This window comes from Bufo bufo, chromosome 2 (genome assembly GCF_905171765.1).
Source record: "Bufo bufo chromosome 2, aBufBuf1.1, whole genome shotgun sequence".
NCBI classification, from domain to species: Eukaryota; Metazoa; Chordata; class Amphibia; order Anura; family Bufonidae; genus Bufo; species Bufo bufo.
This window is the reverse complement of record NC_053390.1, coordinates 213,274,351-213,293,445: the sequence shown is the minus strand read 5'-3', so window position 1 is coordinate 213,293,445 and position 19,095 is coordinate 213,274,351. Positions and strand designations below refer to the sequence as shown.

General features: G+C 47.1%; 1 protein-coding gene across 1 annotated transcript; it reads left to right on the top strand.

Annotated features, from left to right (window-relative positions):
* Nucleotides 1-6: 6 nt before the first annotated feature.
* LOC120988585 lies at nt 7-4,118 on the top strand. Its single transcript, XM_040416134.1, has 2 exons — nt 7-137; nt 2,608-4,118. The coding sequence occupies exon 2, from the start codon at nt 2,619-2,621 to the stop codon at nt 3,339-3,341; it is 723 nt and encodes a 240-aa protein (XP_040272068.1). The 5' UTR covers nt 7-137; nt 2,608-2,618; the 3' UTR covers nt 3,342-4,118.
* Nucleotides 4,119-19,095: the final 14,977 nt, after the last annotated feature.

Sequence of the window (19,095 nt, the reverse complement as noted above, 5' to 3'; positions counted from 1 at the left end):
TTTGTTACACTTACAACTTCTCGCGAGATCCCGTTCTGTGCACACTGCTGCGGGCGCAGAGGGGAGTGGGGGCGCTGAACTGCAGGCAGCGGCCCCCTGCAGGGGAAGCAGAAGTTCTAGGCCAGCTCGGGCTCCAGGTGAGTGTTGGAAACCCGAGGGCAGCGGGCATCTTTACTATTTATCTTCCGCCTAGGCAAAGTTGTGTCATGCCATTGCCAACCCTCGAGGATTATCTGTGGGCCCTCGTCAGCGAGCAGTTGTAGCATGGAGATGAGAATTTTGTGTGGGGCGAGTGGTTCTGGTTTCCTTGGCTCATGAGCTTACAATCAAGGGTAATAAGTAATTTCACAGGACAGTAGTCACTTACCCCACAATACCCTGGGGCCTTCTGGGACTTACCTATTAGGATCAGCACAGCCTCTGCGTTGTTTACTAGTTACAGCACCATACACTTGGTAGTGGCAGTGCCTGGTACTGCAGCTCAGTCCTGTCCATTGAGAATGGAATCTGTGCCAAAATTCCAGGGTTAAGAGCAAGGGCGGCTTGGGAACTGGAAAAAAACCTAAAAGTGGCCCCATGCTGTAGGCGAGTCCAAATTGACAGAAGACGGAACAACAGAAGTAGGAGGGGCCTGCTATACCATAGTACAGCACAAAATACTGCCGCCCTCACCACATTATCCAACTGAAGACTGCAATCCAGCCGAGTTCAGGAGGGCACCTGTGGCCATCATGCATCAGATCATTATTTACCTGGCTTGTGGCCAACAGGAGAGCTTGGGCAGCCCACTGGGAAATCTCCCTGTAAGGTCTATGGCCGATCCACTGCCTGATCAAGAGACTTGGGGCCCATTCACACAACCATATTTTTCCTTATGCATCCGTCGTCCAAATTTGTGGATCGGATGTGGACCTATTCATTTCTACAGGGGCGCAAAAGATGCAGATGGCACACTGTGTTCTCTCATGATCCACAGTATCAGCCAACATAATCCAACGTGCCCACGTTCAGCATCATTTGTGACTTGTGGGTAATAAAAAAAATAAAAAACAATCCACTTGCTCATTCATCATGTCATACTTTCGCTGGAGGTGGGCTACTTTTCCGTGGGCCACCTTGTATCACAGGGCAAAAACTGATACGGACGTGGGAATTGACCCTTTGAGTGCGTCCACACGTTTTGTTGGGAGAAATCTGCAGCAGAATACTCGCGTTACTTGTGGATTTTGCTGCAGATTTCACCATCTACATTGTAAGGGGTGGACATCCACGGCATCAGGCGTTATTCACACGTCAGTGATTTCCTTCAGTGATTGTGAGCCAAAACCAGGAGCGGAGGCTACACAATAAGGTGTAATGGAAAAATCTGTATCTGTTCTGTGTACCCTCTGTTCCTGGTTTTGGCTCAGTCCCTGATGGAAATCACTGATCAAATACTGACTGAGTAACACTGCTCAATTGAGCAGATGATTGTCGGGAGGGAAGGGTTTCTTCCTGGAAAGCGCTTGCTCGTCAGTGGAGAAGACATGCAGTGATCACCTCCATCACTAATGGCATCGCTCGTCCCCATACAGAAACATTGTCTGCTGGCAGCAGAGGCTGTTTAGATGGCATCTTCTATGGTATGGCCATACGGGGGGTATAAATGCTGTAGATGCTCCACAGCAGAAATGCTTGCAGAAAATGCACAGTAGCGATTGTAGTAGCAGCGAAGTCACCTGCTGCGGAACAAGCCTGCGATATAAATCTGTAGCATGGCGATTCGGCAGGAGACCTGCTGTGATACTGACCGCGATGCTGCTGGGGAAAAAAAACAGCCCATTTCTAAAGAGGTTTTTGTGGCTGTGGTACACCTACAGTGGATCAGTCACCTGTGGCCACCCTCCTTTCACCGCTATGATAGTTCTGAAATTAGCCGAGCGCTGGCTCAGCGATTTCCGGATGTGAATGGAAGGTAGCAGCACAGGATGGTGTGCCCCCCTTCACTTTAGAGACCCAGTTCTGGGACTCGCTCCTATCTAACACAGATGGCATATCCTAGCGATATGCCACCAATGTCTGACATGGAAATATCTCTTTAAAATGTCACCCGCTTTGCTGCTACTGTCAACATGCTGTAGACTTTCCATACAGAAATCTGCAGCTTTTCTGCCACGTGTAGCTCTACCCTTAGGCCGTGTTCACACAGCCAAAAAAATGCTGTGTAAAACGCTGCCAAACTTCCCACTGATCCTAATGGGAAATGCCTGCTCGTGGGCATGTAGTTGTACACAGCTGTTTTACAAACCGCTTTGAGGTGGCAGAATGTGGAAGCACTTTTGAGGCTGCCTTTTCCATGGAAGTCGAGGGCAAAGGGGTAAAGCGCATTGATGAGTTGGAGGGGTACCTGAAGTGTATATGGCGGTGTTTACGGCACAAAAAAAAAAAATCTGTTTTCAGCTGCAGATTTTTTTGCCATGTGAACATGTAGCCTCAATGCCGTGGACAATTGCATAGTCCCATGTAAATCGCATATTATACAGGCAATTACCCAGGACCTTGAGCAGTTTCCTGTGACGGGGAGCATGCAGTGATTCCTTCCATTTCAACATGTCTTCTCTTTTTCAGGCAGTGCAGACATGCCGGTTTGTTCGATTAACGGCTGCACGTTTGTCCCAGGACGGCATTGTAACGGCTATGAAATCAAACTACACTGCTTCCCAAACTCATTGCAGAGAATAAAAGAATGGCTTCTACAGCTGGGGCAACACTTCCACGACATTGACGCCATCGCCAACCAGATCCTGGATAACAAGCGGAAGAAATACAACAAGTATCGCCTGTGCTCCCTGCACTTCTCCGACGACAGCTTTATCATAAATGCTGATGGCCGAACTCTACGTCCAAACGCTTTGCCCACCATTTTTCACGGCCTAGCGCCTTCTTCAGAAAAGATGAATGAAGATTTATCCCTAAGAAAAGCTTTCAAAAGGAAGAGAGAAAACAAGACCCCCGATGAGAACAGTCCGCTGTGCGGGGTGCCATCACAGAGTCCGTCTTCCGACGTAACTCCTCAGTCAGTGGAATCCATCAAAGTAGAAGTTCTGGACAATTTTCCGTTATCCGCTGAAAGTACCATAGGAAACTGCAGTATCGCCAACCAAATCGGAAAGACCGAATCATATCGGGATGCTCAAACTCAGACGGAGTTCACCTTTAAAAATTCCATCATTTACTTACTGGACAATGATTTTTTGACAGGCAACACTGTTTTTGACCCCTGTGGTCCACCATACCTCAGCCTCCAGAACCCAGTGGTGGCCCTGAACTGTTTTCTTCCTGCCCCTGGCAACCTATCTTAGAATACTCTCGCTACCACTCAAGAACATTGCTGTGGTCTCTTATGGCTTCCTTGCGGTTCTACAGATCAGTTATGTTATGCTGAGGTTTTGTAGACATTCTATACGTCAGTTACACCAAATAATAGATGTACATTTAATTTATTTTAACCCTTGCTTGTGAAGTGTTAAGGCTAAGGGCTCATGCACACGTCCGTTGGGCGACCGTGCCTGTATTGCGGTCCGCGATACACGGGCACCGGCCGTGTGCACCCTGCATCATGGATGTGGACCCATTCATGTGAATAGGTCCACAATCCAGAAAGTCAGTGCAGAACGGAGGCACGGAACCCCAGAGAAGCACTCTGTAGTTTCTGTCCGTCCCTCTGCAACGCCAAAAAGTAGTCCATGCACTACTCTTTTGCGGTGCAGACGGACCACGGACCCATTCAAGTTGAATGGGTCTGGATCCATCTGCAGAATCTGCACGGATGTTGCCTGTGCATTCGGGATCGCAAATTGCAGTCCCCAATGGACGGAACTGCCGATCAACTGCTGTGTGCATGAGCCCTAATTCACATTGGCACTAATCCTTTACAGTATGTTCTGCTCCGTTATAGGAGCAGAACAATGAAAGGATCAGAAGCACTGGTTCCATCACGACAGACATAAACGGCACCAGGTGGACCCCATTGACTGTGATGGGTTTCCAGCCTGCAACACGTTATTCAGAAAAATGTTTTGTTTTAAGATTTTCTTTTTATTCCTTTCACACATCATGTTTTTCGGTAGAAAATGGGTTTTTAAAGGGTTTCTATCACTTGGTATCACATATTTAGGTGTCAGACACTAGCGATCCGCTAGTGTCTGCTCTAACAAACCATCCTAATATGATAGGTTTTGGGGCAGCCGTTTTGCTAAAATAACAACTTATATCTATATGCTAATGAGCCTCTAGGTGCTATGGGGGCGTCATTAGCACCTAGAGGCTCCGTCTACCTTCATAAACTGCCGCCGCCCAGCGCGTCCCTCCAGCCCGCCCATCTCCTGCTGAATGCGATCCTCTCCGTGCGCGTCTCTGTTCTGCGCATGCGCAGTGAATGTCTGACCGCTTCCCTGCTCAGACATCTCCACTGCGCCTGTTCCTCGGAGCACTATGATGTCATCGGCGCAGGCGCAGTGGAGATGTCTGAGCAGGGAAGCGGTCAGACATTCACTGTGCATGCGCAGAACAGAGACGCGCACGGAGAGGATCGCATTCAGCAGGAGATGGGCGGGCTGGAGGGACGCGCTGGGCGGCGGCAGTTTATGAAGGTAGACGGAGCCTCTAGGTGCTAATGACGCCCCCATAGCACCTAGAGGCTCATTAGCATATAGATATAAGTTGTTATTTTAGCAAAACGGCTGCCCCAAAACCTATCATATTAGGATGGTTTGTTAGAGCAGACACTAGCGGATCGCTAGTGTCTGACACCTAAATATGTGATACCAAGTGATAGAAACCCTTTAAGCTTTTCATTTTTCAGATTTTACCTCCTTACAGTGTGTGTTTTGTTTTTTATTTAGTTTTTTCCCCCTCTGTTTCAGTGTAACTTTTTAAAACACAATATGCTCTGGGTAGGTTTTGGTTTGTTTGTTTTTTTAGGTGTTTTTCCCATTGGCTTCTCTATAGGGTAAAAACAGGCAGAAAGAAACACAACAAAAATTTCTGTATAAAAAGAAAATGTTACTAAATATATTCTGGGGCTTTTTTTTTTTTTTTTTTAAACATCCAAAAAACCCTACTAAGGCTTCTTTCACGTTAGTGATAGGGATAGTGTCAGGGTCTGTTCAGGGAAAAACGGAGGGTTTTGCACACATGTTCACTGATGTTTTTTTTTCTGTGATTGCATTCAATGTGTGCGTTTTTCCCATCTGGATTGTATCCGGATTGCACGCTCCTGAATAATAGCACTCAACATCTAGCAACCATCAGTGAAAAATGCATTGCGTCCGGTTGCCTTCCGTTTTTCCCACAAGCCCTATTCACTTCTATGAAGCCAGAGCTGCTTGAAAAATGCACAATATGCAATATATATAATTTTTTTTTTTTTTTACTGAACACAGAGATGATGCGTGAAAAACCACTCATGCACAAAGACCCATTGAAATGAAGGGGTCAGGATTCAGTCCGGATGTCATGTGTTCACATACATCACATCAGGACGGAAAATTCGCTCATATGAAAGAGCCCTGACAATTCGTTCGCACTGTGGATTATGCCGCCAGAATTTTAGTGGGCACTCCACACAAAAATTCCGGCAGTGGATGCATGGTGTTCACCTTCCATTTTTTCAAGGGGAGGCAACACTGCGATTTGCTCTGTGAGTGGTTTTTAAAGCCACAGCTTGGCTCCATTCAAAGGGCCAGCAGGTCCACAGCTTCCAAAGTATAAACCACGGCCTTCTGAACGTAGCCTGAAAACAGGGTGAAGGAAGCCTAAGAGAGTGTCACGTTGGTCAGATATGCTGCAGACTTTCCGACCGGTGCGGATCTTAAATCTGCAGCATATCACCTGATGTGGATTTTCACCAAATATTTCAATCTTTGTAAGGCCTCTTGCACACGTCCGTATGCCCTCCGAGATATACGGTCCGTGAGCGGGCCATATGTCCCGGAGCGGCATTGATCATGCACACGGGAGTACACAGCATCATAGATTACAAATACAATGATGCTGTACACATCGGGCCACCCGCGGAACTATTGTCCCGCACTCATATGATTTTATGACTGCAGGACAATAGCCCTGCCATCGGCCCAACGTGCACAGCATCATTGTAATCTATGATGATGTGTACTCCCGTGCACACGATCAATGCCGCTCACGCACCGTATATCATGGAGGGCATACGGTTCGTGTGCAAGAGAAAATGAACTGATCCCCTTGACTGGGGACAGAGGGAATAAAACTTAACATTTAATGGGTAATATTTAGAATAAATGGCACAACAAAAAATGTACAATACACACATATATGACAGGCCCGCGTGGGCCTAGACAATGGCACGGTAATACCAGTAAAGAAAAGGAACGCTCTCACCCATGATGGACACGATGAAAAGGACAACGTTTTGGGCCTTACAGGGACCCTGGTACGCCTCACTGCCGCATACCACTGTGCTGATGTGGCACGCCGGCACCTCAGGTCGACCTGTATTGTTTTTGTTGTTCGGTCCCACTGGCCCGACTCCATTTGTTTTGTTTCTGAGCTTGGATGGTCCCACTGGTCCACCCTCCTGCCTGATCTGAGCCACACCAGCTCTAACTAGCCCAGCTCAGAACTAAAAGCCTTTTTTGGCTTTATTGTTGCTATTTTTCCTTTTTCCCCTAAATGCAGGCTTGGTTTGCCTGTTACCCTTAAATATATATTCCCCTGATGAGTTTTATGCAAATGAAACGTGACACGTCGGGAACTGTTTAGGGTATATCAGGGATACCGGCCCCCACTAGGGTCAGGTATCCGGACAGGGTCGCTCCTTGCGGGGCAAGAACTCCGTGTAGGTAGGCAGGTTCTTATTAGCCCCTTCCTTGTCCCAGGGTCTGACTAGGGAAATCGTTCCCGACAACTGCCCATGCCTACAGCAACTTCTTACTTGACATCCTCTCTGCATGGTATCCAGCTATCGCCTCCAGAAAGAAATAGATGACGCTTTCCCAAGGTCCAGAATCGGTTCCCTCCTGACGAGTCCTTTTATTGTGTCCATCATGGGTGAGAGCGTTCCTTTTCTTTACTGGTATTACCGTGCAATTGTCTAGCCCCACTCGGGCCTGTCATATATGTGTGTATTGTACATTTTTTGTTGTGCCATTTATTCTAAATATTACCCATTAAATGTTAAGTTTTATTCCCTCTGTCCCCAGTCAAGGGGATCAGTTCATTTTCTTTTGCCTCTTGGGAGTATACAGGATAAGCCTTCACTGAGCTAGACCTTATTGTATTGATTTTCTTCGTGTGCAAGAGGCCTAATTCATAGGCTGAAATCTGGCAAATCTGCATTCAGTTTTTTCTGGAAATCCGTCTCGTATCTCCAGCTTCCTCTGATTGGGAATGCTTAATGGTCTCCTATTGACATATTCGTTTTCTAATACCAACTTCTATGACTCTGCCCGATTCCCCTGAAGACGCCGGTGTAACTGTTGAAACATGTCGGGGGGCAGTGTTTGAGAGTTTTAACACAGTATGTGTATGTAGAATGAGATAAGAAGCGCTACAGCACAGGAATAGCTAGCAGTGAGCCGTCAATCAGCGTGCGGATACCGGCTACCTGCTCAAATAGCTGGCGGTACTGAGTAGTGGAAAAGCTACACTCACCTAAAGAATTATTAGGAACACCATACTAATACGGTGTTGGACCCCCTTTTGCCTTCAGAACTGCCTTAGTTCTACGTGGCATTGATTCCACAAGGTGCTGATAGCATTCTTTAGAAATGTTGGCCCATATTGATAGGATAGCATCTTGCAGTTGATGGAGATTTGAGGGATGCACATCCAGGGCACGAAGCTCCCGTTCCACCACATCCCAAAGATGCTCTATTGGGTTGAGATCTGGTGACTGTGGCGGCCATTTTAGTACAGTGAACTCATTGTCATGAAGAAACCAATTTGAAATGATTCGAGCTTTGTGACATGGTGCATTATCCTGCTGGAAGTAGCCATCATAGGATGGGTACATGGTGGTCATGAAGGGATGGACATGGTCAGAAACAATGCTCAGGTAGCCCGTGGCATTTAAATGGTGCCCAATTGGCACTAAAGGGCCTAAAGTGTGCCCAGAAAACATCCCCCACACCATTACACCACCACCACCACCAGCCTGCACAGTGGTAACAAGGCATGATGGATACATGTTCTCATTCTGTTTATGCCAAATTCGAACTCTACCATTTGAATGTCTCAACAGAAATCGAGACTCATCAGACCAGGCAACATTTTTCCAGTCTTCAACAGTCCAATTTTGGTGAGCTCGTGCAAATTGTAGCCTCTTTTTCCTATTTGTAGTGGAGATGAGTGGTACCCGGTGGGGTCTTCTGCTGTTGTAGCCCATCCGCCTCAAGGTTGTGCGTGTTGTGGCTTCACAAATGCTTTGCTGCATACCTCGGTTGTAACGAGTGGTTATTTCAGTCTACGTTGCTCTTCTATCAGCTTGAATCAGTCGGCCCATTCTCCTCTGACCTCTAGCATCCACAAGGCATTTTTGCCCACAGGACTGCCGCATACTGGATGTTTTTCCCTTTTCACACCATTCTTTGTAAACCCTAGAAATGGTTGTGCGTGAAAATCCCAGTAACTGAGCAGATTGTGAAATACTCAGACCGGCCCGTCTGGCACCAACAACCATGCCACGCTCAAAATTGCTTAAATCACCTTTCTTTCCCATTCTGACATTCAGTTTGGAGTTCAGGAGATTGTCTTGACCAGGACCACCCCCCTAAATGCATTGAAGCAACTGCCATGTGATTGGTGACTAGATAATTGCATTAATGAGAAATTGAACAGGTGTTCCTAATAATTCTTTAGGTGAGTGTACATGCTTAAGTGATAGAGATGTCTAAAAACCATGTGACACAGCTGATGGTTTTAAATATATATATTTTTTTTCATTTTTCTTTTGGATACTTTTAATAATGGATTTATTGAACGTTATGTTTTAGTAATTGGCACATGAAATAATAGGGAGTCTATTGGTCTTAGGGACCATTTGTAAATATATAAACTTTTGACATATTGACATAAGGTTGGCAATCCTTTCTTTTTTTATTCCTTTTTAAACCATTCCAGAAATGCCCTTATTATATTGTCCCGAAGTGTCTCTGTAAATGACTGAGGCTACTTTCACACTTGCGGCAGAGTGATCCGGCAAGCAGTTCTGGCGACGGAACTGCCTGCCGGATCCAGCAAAACATATGCCAACTGATGGCATTTGTAAGACTGATCAGGATCCTGATCAGTCAGAAAAATGCATTGAAATGCCGGATCCGTCTTTCCGGTGTCATACGGAAAAACGGATCCAGCATTTTTTAAATTTTTTTTTTTTACCTCTTTTCGGTCTGCGCATGCGCAGACCGGAAGGATGGATCCGGTGTTCCAGTATTTTGTCTTTACAGACATTGGCATCCAACTGTCCCCAATGGGGCTCACAATCTAAGGTCCCGTATTTCCATTTCGCTAAAAGATCGAACTTGTCCTATTATTGTCCGCATTACGGACAAGGATAGTACTGTTCTATTAAGGGGCCAACTGTTCCATTCCACATAATTAGGAATGCACACTGATGTCATCCATATTTTTTGCAGACCGCAAAATACATACGGTCGTGTGCAAGAGACCTAAGGCCCCTTTCACACGAGATTTCCGCGCCGGTGCAATGCGTGAGGTCAACGCATTGCACCCGCACTGAATCCGGACCCATTCATTTCTATGGGGCTGTGCACATGAGCAGTGATTTTCACGCATCACTTGTGCCTTGCGTGAAAATCACAGCATGCTCCTCTTTGTGCGTTTTCTACGCAACGCAGGCCCCATAGAAGTGAATGGCGCTGCGTGAAAATCGCAAGTGCGGATGCGGTGCGTTTTTCACGCACAGTTGCTAGGAGACGATCGGGATGGAGACCCATGGTGAGGGATCATGTGATGGACCATGTGATGAGCGCAGTGACGTCATCAAAGGTCCTATTCCTCAAAGAAGAAGACAGAAGAGAAGCCGGGCTGCGCGATCAAGTGGATTAAGGTGAGTTAAATATTATTATTTTTTTAACCCCTCCAGCCCTATTGTACTATGCATTCTGTATTCAGAATTCTATTATTTTCCCTTATAACCATGTTATAAGGGAAAATAATAAAATCTACACAACGCCTAACCCAAACCCGAACTTCTGTGAAGAAGTTCGGGTCTGGGTACCAAACATGCCAATTTGTCTCACGCGCGTGCAAAACGCATTACAATGTTTTGCACTCGCGCGGAAAAATCACGCATTTTCTCGCAACGCACCTGCATCTTATCCGGACCAAAAACATGATGCCCGTGTGAAAGAGGCCTAAGTGTCACGAGTCCAGGGTATTCAGAAGCTTAATATTGCTCTCCTCTCACCTAACTGACAAGCTCCTTTCAGTGTATGGCTGTGTTCACTTGGTGAAAGATGCAGTAGAAAACGCAGTGGCTTATCAGTAGCTGAAAACAGGCTATTTATGCCGCCAAATACACTCATTAATGTGTTATACCACTCTTCAATTGATTTCAATGGAGAAAGGAGACTCAAAACCATTTCAAGGAAGTAACACGCCACTTCTGGTGTGTTGTTGTTTATTTAATTGCTGTGTAAAAATAAACATCTATGTGCTCTAGAGCTTGTATTTCCCATTGAAATCAATGGGAAGATGTTTGGACATTTTGAACATACAGTGCTTTTTATTTATTTATAGTATCTTTTTATAAAATTTCAAAGAGTACAACAAACTCTTAAGATAGAACAATACACAGGCAATCACACTAGCACAGTTAGTCCAGTGGTCTCCCCTAAGCAGAGTCCATATCACTGTACAAGGTTAAATTTGCATAAGGCGCTGCTTCAAGAAAAATGGTAGCAAAACCCCGATATTAAATACAAAGTTCACAAACACAGTCATTCAGACACACATCCAAACAAACACTCAGTCCCCCACGGGACCATTCAAAAGAAGTCCTACACAATCAAGGTATTACTGTTTGAGCGTTGATCCAAGGATGCCATATTTTAAGGAAACTGTCAGGGATCCCCCCCTATGTTGTTTAGTACGTATTTTGGGGGTCTTCCAGTTCAGAAGGATGGTTTTCCTTGCATAATATACTGTAGAAGTAACCTGTATAGTCGCCTACCGTATTTAGTAAGGATAACATCGTTAACTAATCCCAGGAGACCCATTCTCGGCGTGCAGACCCCCTGGAAAGCCAAGTTTAGTATTTGTATAGGCATGCACCTCTGTCCAAAAATTATGAATAATCGGGCACTGCCACACCATGTGAAAGAAACAGCCACTATGGTATCTGCAACGGGTGCATTGAGGACTAGTTAATTTACGCATCTTAAATAACCTGCCAAGTGTATAATACACCCTACAGTATGTAACCATTTCAACTGTATAAGTTGGTCTCTGGCACTAACAACTGTGGATCGCCACGTGCGGCTCAGTTCTCTCACATGAGAGGCCTCCAAATCTACTACATCATGTCTCCATTTGGTACAAAATTGTATGATTTTCCTAGTCTATGACATAAAGTCATGATTTTATGAAAGACACGGAGGCGAGTATTGCATAATCTCTCTTTACTGACAACCACAGCAGCAAAGAAAAAACATACTGAAAATTAACATATCACCATGGCAACCAGCCCACCCCTCTTGAGCCCCTATATAGTGTCCATGGGCCAGGAGAACCTCTTTCTTGACTGATGCCACACAAAAACCACTTCAACGAGAAGACCACTTGAACTGTAGGAACCGGAACCGAACACAGGAGCCGAACACTAGAAGTGAACCAGATAACCGACTGGATGCCTCTTAGGAACAGCAGACTAGATATTCATCCTGCGAAAATATAAAGTGCATGAAGAGTGTGTTAACACCCGCTGAGGTAGATAAGCACGCAGTAAGAAAAGTGCAATCTGGAAATTACTGGCATATGCAGATAAATAAACAATGACAACCCAACAAAAAAAAAAACAAGGGGGGGGGGGGGAAGCACAAGAGAAGTGGGCAATACTCGCCTCCGTGTCTTTCATAAAATCATGACTTTACGTCATAGACTAGGAAAATCATACAATTTTATTTCAAGACACGGAGGCTACTATTGCAGGTTCAAAGCTGTGCAATAATAGAAGAAAAAGCATGTTGAGGACGAAAGTAGAACTCTCTAAAAGTTGAAACCCTGGACCAATAAGCAATCTTCATGATATCTTCCAATCGAGTACCGGAAACCAGCATAGAAGTGGAGGAAGCGCCTCGCGTAAAGTGGGCGGTAAAAACGGAAGTGTCCACTCCCGCCAAGGTCATGATCCACTTGGGCCAGCGTGGTAGTAGTGACCGGAGCGAAAGGTCGACGATAGGAGAGAAATAACTGCGGGGAGTCGGCAGAACGATGAGGGGAAGTTCTAGCCTCGTATTCTTGAAGACACGCCACCGGACAAAGAGCCGGAACAGCCGGGAAACTCGGATAAACAACAGAGCGGATATGTGTCTTGGTCCAACGGGTGATATTAAAGACAACACCCTCGGGAGAAAAGGATCTGGCGTCATAGTCCAGAGCCCGGATGTCCGACACTCTTTTGCAAGATATGAGGCAGAAAAGGGTGACGAGCTTAGCTGACAACTGACGTAGGGAAAGCTCTGAATTGTTCGGCCAAGAGGAGAAAAGAGCCAAAACCAATGAGACATCCTACAAAGCGGAAAAACGGGTTCTGGGAGGACGGGATAACCTAGAACCCTTAAGCAAACGACATACCAACTGGTGTTTGCCCGCCGGACGACCCTCGAAACCCTGATGGAGCGAAGAGATTGCCGATCTGAAGAGGTTTATGGTACGATAGGCTTTACCCTCCTCAAACAAGGATGTCAGGAAATGAAGAATGTCCGTTACAGGGGCTGAAACGGGATCAACACCTCGAGCCAAGCCCCAGCTAGCCCAAGATCTCCAAGCCGCTCTATAGGCTCGTCTCGTGCCGGGGGCCCATGAATTTTCCAGAAGTCTTCTAGTTGCTTCCGAAAACTCCTCGCTGTCTCTGGAACACCCGAGATTCTGCAGGCCAGAAGTCGCAGGGAGCCGTCCACGATGAGTGGATGCTGAAGGACCCCTGGGCCTAAGAGGAGATACGGGAACGACGGAAGAAGTAAGGGAGGAAGAATTAGTAGTTCCAACATCTGAGGGAACCAAGACTGGGAACTCCAAAAGGAAACGATGAGGACCAGTTCGGCCAGCTGATAGCGAACTTGATTGAGGACCCGAGGAATCATGGAGAAGGGGGGGAAAGACATAATGTAGAGGATCGGACCTGAAGGAAAGCGTCCACCGCTTCTGCGTCGGGATCCGGACGCCAACTAAAGAAACAGGGAAGTTGTGTGTTCAGGCGGGCGGCAAAGAGGTCGATGGAAAATGGACCCCAGAGTGATGAGATGTTGGAGAACACCTGAATGTCCAATCTCCAGTCGCTGCCATCCCTGAGATATCGAGAGCTCCAGTCCGCCTGAATGTTGTGTAGGCCGGGAAGGTATTCCGCAACAACTGTGATATCCTGATGAAGGCAAAAGGGCCAGAACTCCTTGGCCAAATGAGAGAGCATGGCAGAGCGAGTCCCTCCCATGGCGTTCACATAACGGACAGCAGCAACGTTGTCCATACGTAATCTGATGAAAGCTCTGGCAATGCCCTTCGTGAAACTGCGAATGGCAAAGGAGCCTGCCAGAAGTTCCAACGCGTTGATATGGAGTGAGGTCTCGTCCTCCGACCAACGGCCACCGGTGGATACTCCGTCGCAATGTGCTCCCCAGACGAGGAGGCTGGCGTCCGAATCCACAGTGAAATCAGGTGGTGGACCGCAGATAGCCTTCCCGTTCCAAGCCGCGAGGTTGTGGATCCAACACTGGAGCTGGTCTCTGGATCCAAGGAAATCAAATCCGCGTAAGAGGCTCCCGATTTTTCGAAATTGATGAGGCATCTCAGGCGAAACAGGAGGGCTGCCATCGAATCCAAGTGATGGAGAAGGGTAGCGGGATCCTGGGCTAACAGGAGGATGTCGTCCCGGTACACTATCAAACGAATCCCTCGGCTGCGTAGCCAAGCCACCGCCAGACGCATGAGCTTGGTAAAGCACCATGGGGCTGAGGAAAGGCCGAACGGAAGGCAGGTGACGTGCCAAACTTCGTCTTTCCAAGGGAAACCAAGAAGGTTTCTGGAGGCCTCTGAGACCGGGACGGTGAGGTATGCGTCCTTGAGGTCGAGCTTTACCATCCAGTCTCCACGGAGTAGGAGGTCTCTGAGAAGATCGATGCCCTCCATCTTGAAGTGTCGGTACCGGACAAACCTGTTCAGTAGACGGAGGTTGATGACCGGTCGCATCTGGCCGTTCTTCTTGCGGACCAGGAAGATGTTGCTGAGGACGCCTGATCTCAGGTCCGGGGAACGTTCGATCGCCTCCTTGTTGTAAAGGTCTGAAAGTTCCCTGTCCAAGCAGGCACGAGAGGCCGCTGAGAGGACCTGAGGGGGAGAAAAAAGGTGTGGGAGGCCCACCAGCTCTGAGTGGAACCCGAGGACCGTGGACAAAATCCAACTGTCTGTGGTAATTCCGGACCAAGCATGAAAATAATGTTTGAGTCTGCCCCCTACACAAACCTGGGAAGAAGGGGGAGGAATGACACTTACCAAATGGTCGGCGAGAGCCCGAATATCCTCTGTAGCCTCTGCGGCTCGGAGTCCCGCGGGAAGGGAAGAAACTGTTCAGCTGTCTTGAGTCCTGGTAGGTAGATCTATGCCCAAACGAACGGTGGGCGAAGGAGCCTCGACCCGAGGCGCGGGTCTGGAACGAGGAGCGGCCGGACAGACTGCCCCTCGAGCTGCTGTGAAGGCCCCTACGAAACGGCCTAGATCCTTGATAAAGGAATCACCAAACAGACCCTGGGCGTCTCGTCCTGCCTCAGTGAGTTCTAGGTTGGCTAGCTTGGGCTCAATTTTGTATAAAATGGACTTACGTTGTTCAATTGAGAGTGACGTGTTCACGCTCCTGGCAATGCAGATTGCACGCTGGGCCCAACCCCGGAGTTCTTCCGGGTCTACTAATTCATTCGCTGCTCTAGCGGTCTCAGCCAACTCAAATATTTTGGCTAATGGCCCGAAAACGTCCATGAGCTTGTCCTGGCAAGCTTTGAGTGCTGACTCAAGTCCCCTACAGGGGTTCCACCCTGATCTAGATAAAAATTGGGCCATTTTGGGGTACACAATGGGGGTGTCGCACACTTTATTGGCCACAAGGGGACGAGGGCATTCGGCCCATAGTTTGTTGCGCGCCTCCTTGTTCAGAGGGCAGCGAGCCCGCGCTTCTAGATATTGAGCCACATGGTTCATCGGAATCCACTCCGCGGACCTGGGGTGGTGTAGGGCGTCAGGGTCGAAAAGCGGCTCACCCGAAGGGTCAGTTAAAGAGACAGCTGGGGCTGGTGTGGGCACGGAAACCGAGATTCCCGTGGACGGACCTGACAGCATGGGGGTAGGGAAATGGGAGGGCGATCCGGATAGGGACTCATCCGGTGCCTCTAGGTCCTCCCACCCGGCCTCCTCATCAGAGCCGATATCAGAATCGGTCTCAGCGCTAGTCTGTGCTCTGGCACATTTCCAGTTCCGTGCCTTTTCTGCCTGGCGGGATAAGGCTTGTTTGCGCGGATTTAGCGCATTCTCACGGGTGGCTAGTGGCACACCAAACGGATTGTTTCTGGAGTCATGAGGGACCGAAGGTGGGAGTGATGTTGGATCCCTAGGAGGGAGAGCCCTAAGGGCCTCAGAGATAGATTGGGAGAGGGTCTGAGACATGGATCCCATAGCAGCAACAATGGCTTCAGAGACTGAAAGCTGCAAGGCGTCTGCACGGGACATATGAACAGAGAGGGCAACAGAAACCTCTGGGGGAGGATGAGGTGGGAGAGCCTCTGCATCAGAATCGTCAGCCAGCGGGCTGGGGGGCATATGCAGCTGTGACATGATAGATGAGATATGAACAGACCACTTAAATATATGTCAGGCTGGAAGCTGAACTGGGGAAAAGAACTGTCACCTAGACAGATATGACAGCGCTGGCTGGAGTGCTTGATATATATATAGATATATATATATATATATATATATATATATATATATATATAATATATATACAGTTGCAAGAAAAAGTATGTGAACCCTTTGGAATGATATGGATTTCTGCACAAATTGGTCATAAATTGTTATCTGATCTTCATCTAAGTCACAACAATAGACAATCACAGTCTGCTTAAACTAATAACACACAAATAATTAAATGTTACCATGTTTTTATTGAACACACCATGTAAACATTCACAGTACAGGTGGAAAAAGTATGTGAACCCCTAGACTAATGACCTCTCCAAGAGCTAATTAGAGTGAGGTGTCAGCCAACTGGAGTCAAATCAATGAGATGAGATTGGAGGTGTTGGTTACAGCTGCCCTGCCCTATAAAAAACACACACCAGTTCTGGGTTTGCTTTTCACAAGAAGCATTGCCTGATGTGAATGATGCCTCACACAAAAGAGCTCTCAGAAGACCTACAATTAAGAAATGTTGACTTGCATAAAGCTGGAAAGGGTTATAAAAGTATCTCCAAAAGCCTTGCTGTTCATCAGTCCACGGTAAGACAAATTGTCTATAAATGGATAAAGTTCAGCACTGCCGCTACTCTCCCTAGGAGTGGCCGTCCTGTAAAGATGACTGCAAGAGCACAGCGCAGACTGCTCAGAGGTGAAGAAGAATCCTAGAGTGTCAGCTAAAGACTTACAAAAGTCTCTGACATATGCTAACATCCCTGTTAGCGAATCTACGATACGTAAAACACTAAACAGGAATGGATTCTGCTGTCCAAAAAAAACATTGCTGCACGTTTAGAGTTTGCACAAGAGCACCTGGATGTTCCACAGCAGTACTGGCAAAATATTCTGTGGACAGATGAAACCAAGGTTGAGTTGTTTGGAAGAAACACACAACACTATGTGTGGAGAAAAAGAGGCACAGCACACCAACATCAAAACCTCATCCCAACTGTGAAGTATGGTGGTGGGGGCATCATGGTTTGGGGCTGCTTTGCTGCATCAGGGCCTGGACAGATTGCTATGATCGAAGGAAAAATGAATTCCCAAGTTTATCAAGACATTTTGCAGGAAAACTTAAGGCCATCTGTCCACCGGTTGAAGCTCAACAGAAGATGGGTGTTGCAACAGGACAACGACCCAAAGCATAGAAGTAAATCAACAACAGAATGACTTAAACAGAAGAAAGTACGCCTTCTGGAGTGGCCCAGTCAGAGTCCTGACCTCAACCCAATTGAGATGCTGTGGCATGACTTCAAGAAAGCAATTCACACCAGACATCCCAAGAATATTGCTGAACTGAAACAGTTCTGTAAAGAGGAATCGTCAAGAATTACTCCTGACCGTTGTGCACGTCTGATCTGCAACTACAGGAAACGTTTGGTTGAAGTTATTGCTGCCAAAGGAGGTTCAACCAGCTATTAAATCTAAGGGTTCACATACTTTTTCCACCTGCACTGTGAATGTTTACATGGTGTGTTCAATAAAAACATGGTAACATTTAATTCTTTGTGTGTTATTAGTTTAAGCAGACTGTGATTGTCTATTGTTGGGACTTAGATGAAGATCAGATCACATTTTATGACCAATTTATGCAGAAATCCATATCATTCCAAAGGGTTCACATACTTTTTCTTGCAACTGTATATATCTAGTAGTACTGAAGGGAATGTACTGACCAGGGGGGTACAACTAGGGAGAGTTTCCCTGAACCCCAGACCGGAGCATGCCAGGGAGCCGCTGTCCGCCGTAAGGAAAAGATCTAGGGTGGAACGGGCGTGTCCGGGAACAGGCGCGAAAGGGACGCGAAAAGCGTGCAAAAACATAGAAGGGGAGGAGAGAGCGGGGGCCCCGGGAAGAAGCCGGGAACATGGCCGTCCGAAATCACATAGGCTCTTCCTGGCTAAGAGCGGGGCGCTCTGATTGGATGCACTCGCAGCCAGGGAGAAGATAACCGCGCCCAGGACAAATGCCAAGTCCCCGCCTAGTTGAACTGAAACGCCTCGTTGGCATATGAGGCGCCAAAACAAATGGGGACCACAGCGGACGAAAGGTAGGGGGGGGTCCTTTGAAAAAAAAAAAGCGGAAAGACATCACTAGGGGCCGCACTGTAAGGTAATATAACTATTTCAATACATGTATCCTGGTGAAAGGTCCTCTTTAACTGTGTGGAGGAACAGCGGCCTCTAGTGGTAAAACTTCACAATGACAACTCTAACAAGTAAAAATTCACATCAACAGTATTAGAAACCGTATTTAAGCAATGGTGGCTGTTTCACCCTCTTACATGCCCTAAAAACCGTATGTGTTACTTTCAGTTTTTGATGACGATTTTCTGCAGCTTGCATTTCAGAGGGTGAAATCCGCATAAACAACTGACATGCTGTGGATTGCTAAATCTGCATGAAAAACAATGAGTACATTTTGCTAGTACTGTATTGCGCTTCGATTTTTCAGAATAAATATAGGCACAGAAAAAACTTTAATCTGCATTGTATGCAGGTAGCCTTAAAGGGTTTCTGTCACCCTACAAACTCATTTTTTTTTTTTTTGGATAGTTAGATTCCTCATAGCGCGATATAGGAGAATATAATGCTCTTACTTACTTTCATGCGGCCGATTCTTTATAAAACGAAGTTTTATAATATGTAAATGAGGGCTCTACCAGCAAGTAGGGCGTCTACTTGCTGGTAGCCGCAGCAGAAAACCGCCCCCTCGCCGTGTTGATTGACAGGGCCAGCCGTGATCTCCTCCTCCGGCCGGCCCTGACAGTAATTCAAAAATCGCGCGCCTCTGGTCATTCGGCGCAGGCGCTCTTTCGGTGATGTCATCGGCGCAGGCGCACTGAGGGAGTGCTGAGGAGACGAGCCTCCTCATCTCAGAGCGCCTGCGCCGAATGAC

Coding starts and splice junctions, on each gene's coding strand:
- LOC120988585 (XM_040416134.1), top strand. CDS start 2,619: ATGCCGGTTTGTTCGATTAACGGCTGCACGTTTGTCCCAGGACGGCAT.